This window comes from Leopardus geoffroyi, chromosome C3 (genome assembly GCF_018350155.1).
Source record: "Leopardus geoffroyi isolate Oge1 chromosome C3, O.geoffroyi_Oge1_pat1.0, whole genome shotgun sequence".
NCBI lineage: Eukaryota > Metazoa > Chordata > Mammalia > Carnivora > Felidae > Leopardus > Leopardus geoffroyi.
In genome coordinates, this window is record NC_059338.1 from 148,243,384 (window position 1) to 148,248,349 (window position 4,966).

Here is a 4,966-nt window from a genome sequence, read left to right on the forward strand (position 1 = left end):
GAGACACAGAATCTGAAACAGGCTCCAGGCTCTGAGCTGTCAGCACAGAGCCCGACGCGGGGCTCGAACTCACGGACCGCGAGATCATGACCTGAGCGAAGTCGGCCGCTCAACCGACTGAGCCACCCAGGCGCCCCTAAGATTTCATTCTTAATCTTGCCCTGTCAAACACTTCTATTTATTCGCTGGCTTCCCCATTTAGGGATCTTTTCCGCGGAGGCACTGAGGCGACTGAATGATGGTTCCCATGTTCTCGGGCAATGGAACATCCACTCATCAAACAGAAAATGTTTCAGCTTTTATTTTAAACTGGGTTTGTCTCAATGTGGACTAGCGATTTGGATTTCTCCATGCTAATATGAAGGCAACAACCTAGAAATGATGGCACAATAGTTTATCCAGGGATTAGGAAGCCAGGGTGAAAGTCCTACTTAATCCCACACACACCATGGTAGGTACGGACCCCAACCCAGGCCTTGCTGTGGCCAACACAACAATGTCAGTCCATCTTTTCCAACAGTCCCCGTCCAAGAGTCCGAGACTGCCCAGGCGAACCCGTGGTAGGGATGATACAGTGGACAGATGGGTCACTCAGCTCTCCCCGCTGTGTGTCCAGAGGATGTCAAAGTACAGCTGCAGAGTTTATGAAAACCGATGGAGTTTCAAATCCCCAGGATTCAACCGGCTGTGTTTGTGGCCAGATATCCACTTGATTCTTTGTCCATCACCAGAGATATAACGTGGCAGTGACTCTAAGCTTAAAACTTTAATTTTCAAAAGTCACTCAAGATTCATAAAAGAATTTTGTGAGTCATAAAGGAAATCAATAAAATGTTTCCAAGAAATTTGAAAGATACTGCAATGAATTTCAAGGGGTCTCCGAAGGCCACCGGCCGGCAGAGGACTGCTCAAATGTACATTATTGAAAATGTAATGGAGACATTAAAAAAAAAAAAAAGCTGTATTTTGGAAGATTTACTATTATTGGTTACTCAAGATAGAAGGTTTCTAAATTTACATTTTTTTAAAAACTGATAGCTATGAATTACTGTTCTGAATAACTTTGAGGTCGAAGGAAGCAATTCTCATTGACCAAAATCAGAAAGGGAGTTTGCTGTCTCCCACGCAAAGGAGACTTTTCCCTTCTGTGTATTTTTGAAAGGTATTTTGTACCTAAATAATCGAGAAATGGATTCACGCCCACCAAACTAAGCAAGCAAAACCCGCCGGGAACATTCACACTCTCTTTCACACCTAACCCTGCGCTATAGGAAACAGATGTTTCTAGAAATTTTCATTCCTGTTTGGAGTCCATCCCAAAGAAAAACTTGCCCTTCGAAACACTGTAATCAATGACTCTAGGCTGGTTAAGGCTTTGCCCTCGTGTCTGAGGCGTAAAGTGCCTATGATTGGGCAAACCGAAGCCTCAGTTCCCTCTCTTAATCCACTTGCCTCCCATTAGTAAAGATAGAAATAGAGATAGAGGGCTGGTCAGGCTCCCTTGTGATTCCAGAATCGGATTATTTACCGGGTTCACCTGACTTGAACTAAGGAACAAACCATAGGGAATCGACAGCTCCCTGTGGAAAGGAATCCAATCGGGGCAAAGATGAGGGTCTGAGCCATTTCGGCTTCCTGGCTCTCCCTCGGGCAGAAGGGATGAAGAATGCGAGGAGAACGGGATCGAAGGAACGGAAACACATTTCTTTGTAATCTCATTCGGTCCTCACAGAAGTTTTGTGACATTAGGCCACACATATTTGTGAAGTTCTCGGTCCTGAAAAACAACACTCGCACAAGGAATTGAGACGAACCGGTCCAAGCTGTAGGAGAGGTCACCTGGGGCAAAGGGGCGTAGGAGGCCTGAAGCCATTTGTGGAAAGCAGCGAGGACGGGGACCCCAGAAGTGTAAGGCGCGCTCCGAGGCGGAGCCGGATTTTAGGACGCTTTGCGCGAAGCAGCTGGCTCCGCAAGGGGGCGCCACCGCCGCGCGCCTGGGACACTCGCGGCTCCCGGCCTTGGCGAGCCGGGCGAGCCGGGCTCCCCCGGAGTCTGAGAGTCCTGGAGCATTTTCAAGTGAAAGCGGAGGCAGGAAAAGCGAAAGGCAGAGAGAAAAGGAGCTAAAACAGGAAAGGGGAACCTTCACTGTTCCTACCACCGTGGTGGGTAGTCACAGCCGAGCTCCAGCCTCCTTCACCCAAAGCCCACGCCTCCGCCAGACGCACACACGCGCGCGCACACTCCCGCGCGCTCCACGGGCCCCCTAGCACCCCGGAGGAGTGGGCGATGGAACGCACGAGACCGGACCCGCTTCCGCAGCGATTAGGGCGAGGGAAGAAGGACTAGATAGAGGTCCTGGCCAGGCTGGTCGCGGGCTTGAGCAGTCAGTGCCGGAAATCGAAGAAGCAAGGTGCAGGGCGAGCGCGGGGCCGAGGCCTGGGGGCGCCCGCGACGTCCTCCAGCCCCCGTCCCCGCCACCCCCACCGCCACCCCCGAATCCCGGGGATAGAGTCGAGGGCTCCACCTAGAGCCTGGGTTGCGAACGCCTCGGGCGGCAGGAGAGAGGGGGGCGGCGCAGAGGATTCCCAGCAATAGCGGCCCCCTTCCCCTCCCCCTCCCTCCCCTCCCCTGTCAAACTCAGGGGGTCGACTCGGTGTCCTTTGGCATTAGAGAGAAGTGAGCGTGCGTCCTCGGCCGCAACAGTCCTTATACTCAGTGTGCTCCCGCATCCTCGGGAGGGCTTCACCCATTCAAATTCGGACGCAGCCCTAGCGCGTCGGATTCCCGAGGTCTGAGCCGGAGCCTCAGGGAATCGGCGTCTCCAGCAAGTTTCCGAGCGCCGCGGGCGCCTGCTCCCCCCCCGCACCCGCCGGGGCTGGCGCGGCCGGGACCCGGGCGCAGGGCGCGCGCGGAGCGGAGCGGGGCGGGGGTCAGGCGGCAGCGCGACAGGCCAGCAGCTGGCGGAGGCTCCTGCGGAAGCTGTCGTCCAGGAAGGCGTAGAGGAAGGGGTTGAGGCAGCTGTTGGCGTAGCTCAGGCTGGTGATGAAGTAGGAGGCCGCGATGACGAGCGGCGTCTGCGGGAGGTCGGTGGTGAGCGCCACCACGGTGCTCAGGTGGTAGGGCGTCCAGCAGAGGAGGCACACGGCCAGGATCACCACCACCAAGAGCGTCACCCGCTTCTTCGCGCGGTCCAGGGCCTTGGCGTGGCTGTCCAGCCGCATGGCGCGCAGCCTGCACAGCAGGACGCCGTAGAGGACGCAGATGGCGGACACGGGGATGGCGAAGCCGAGCACCAGCGTGTAGAGGCGGCTCGCCCGCCACCAGAAGGCCTCGGGCTGCGGGAAGACCAGCACGCACTGGCGCCGGCCCTGCTCGTCGTCGAGCCGGGCGAAGACGGCGAAGGGCAGCACGACCAGCGTCACGAGCCCCCACACGGCCAGGCTCACGGCGCGCGCCGCGCGGTACGTGCGGCCGGCCACCCGGCGCGACTCGGCCGTGGCCAGCACCACCAGGTAGCGGTCGGCGCTCATGACCGTGAGGAAGTAGAGGCTGGAGAACGTGTTGTACTGGTCGATGGCCACGATGAGCTTACACATGAGCTCCCCGAAGGGCCACCGCTGCAGCAGGAAGTCGGCGATGTTGACGGGCAGCACGAGCGTGAAGAGCTCGTCGGCGATGGCCAGGTTGAGGATGAACAGGTTGGTGACGGTCTTCGTGCGGGGCGCCCGCAGCAGCACGTACAGCACTGCGGAGTTGCCAGCCAGCCCCACCGCGCAGATCACCGCGTAGACGACGGGCACGGCCACGGCCAGCGGCGGCGGCAGCGGCGGCGGCAGGCTCGACGCGTTGGGGCAGCCCAGCGCGGGCCCCGGGCACGACGCGTTGGCGGGCTCCGAGAAGGTCTCGTTGTGCATGTCTGCGAGGGCAATGGAGCCGGCGACCCCGTCTCCTCCACGGCCTCCCCGCCGGGCTCTGCGGCTCCCCCGGGGCCGCGTCCGCGCGGACCGCGCTCCGACTCCTGTGGCTCCACACCCCCCCCCCCCCAGCGGAGGCGCGTTCCCCGCGGTCCTCTTCCCCCGCGGTCGCCGCGGACTCTGGGGCTGCAAAAGGGAATTGAGAGGTCGGGTTAGGATGATAGACGTGCAGCGACGGCGAGAGGCGCGGTTCCGAGGGGAGGGGAGAGGCGCCGCGGCGGCCCCAACCTGCCCCCACGTGACCTCTCTCTGCCATCTGTTGAAATCCTATCGTAACCAGTTGAACACATCGAACAAAGTGCGACAGAGAAAAGAGTCCTGACCCTTCGTAGGAAAAATACCAACCTGTCTCTTCCGCTTTAAGACGCCCCTGGCCGACGCGGGTCTCCCACCTTCCGGGCGTCCTCTCCAAGAGTGAGCTCAGTAGCAATCTCTAGGTCACCTAGCTAGCGGGGAAGGGGCCGCCTTTGCCCGGAGCGGGGAGGTGGGGAGACCGCCGACTGCCGCGGCGCCAGCCCGCCCGGCGTCCGCCTCCCCGCTTCGGCCCCGGGCGCCAGCGCGCGTCTACGCGGGTGCAGCCCCCGCGCTCCTGCAAGCTCCGGGACCGCGCAGCCGCGACTGCGCCCCCGCTGACCCGGCCGCCTCCCCACCGTCCCCCGCCCCGGCGGTGGGGTAGAGAGCCGCGTTTCTCAGCAATCCTTTTTTTTTTTTCCCTTCCGTATTAATTACATTAATAAATGAAAAGCTCTCCTGCTAAGAATTAAAGAGAAACAAAGCGGGGCGGGGGGGGGGGGGGGGCGGTGAGTGGTGTATTTTCAAAGAGCAATGCGGTTCTGGCTCCCATTCTGCTTTTTAAAACCCCATACCCCAAAGGAGCTAATGCAATTTTAAATTTTAAGTTACATTTGTACTGCATCGCGACACAGAAGGGAGAAGTGAATGCAATTTTAAAATACAAATCGCCCGTTTTCTAATACTCTGGCCTTCACACG

General features: G+C 58.7%; 1 protein-coding gene across 1 annotated transcript; it reads right to left on the reverse strand.

Annotated features, from left to right (window-relative positions):
* Positions 1-276: 276 nt before the first annotated feature.
* NPBWR1 (neuropeptides B and W receptor 1) lies at positions 277-4,737 on the reverse strand. The gene has a single exon (XM_045455330.1). The coding sequence runs from the start codon at positions 3,912-3,914 to the stop codon at positions 2,931-2,933; it is 984 nt and encodes a 327-aa protein (XP_045311286.1). The 5' UTR covers positions 3,915-4,737; the 3' UTR covers positions 277-2,930.
* Between the last annotated feature and the right edge of the window lie 229 nt (positions 4,738-4,966).

Coding starts and splice junctions, on each gene's coding strand:
- NPBWR1 (XM_045455330.1), bottom strand. CDS start 3,914: ATGCACAACGAGACCTTCTCGGAGCCCGCCAACGCGTCGTGCCCGGGG.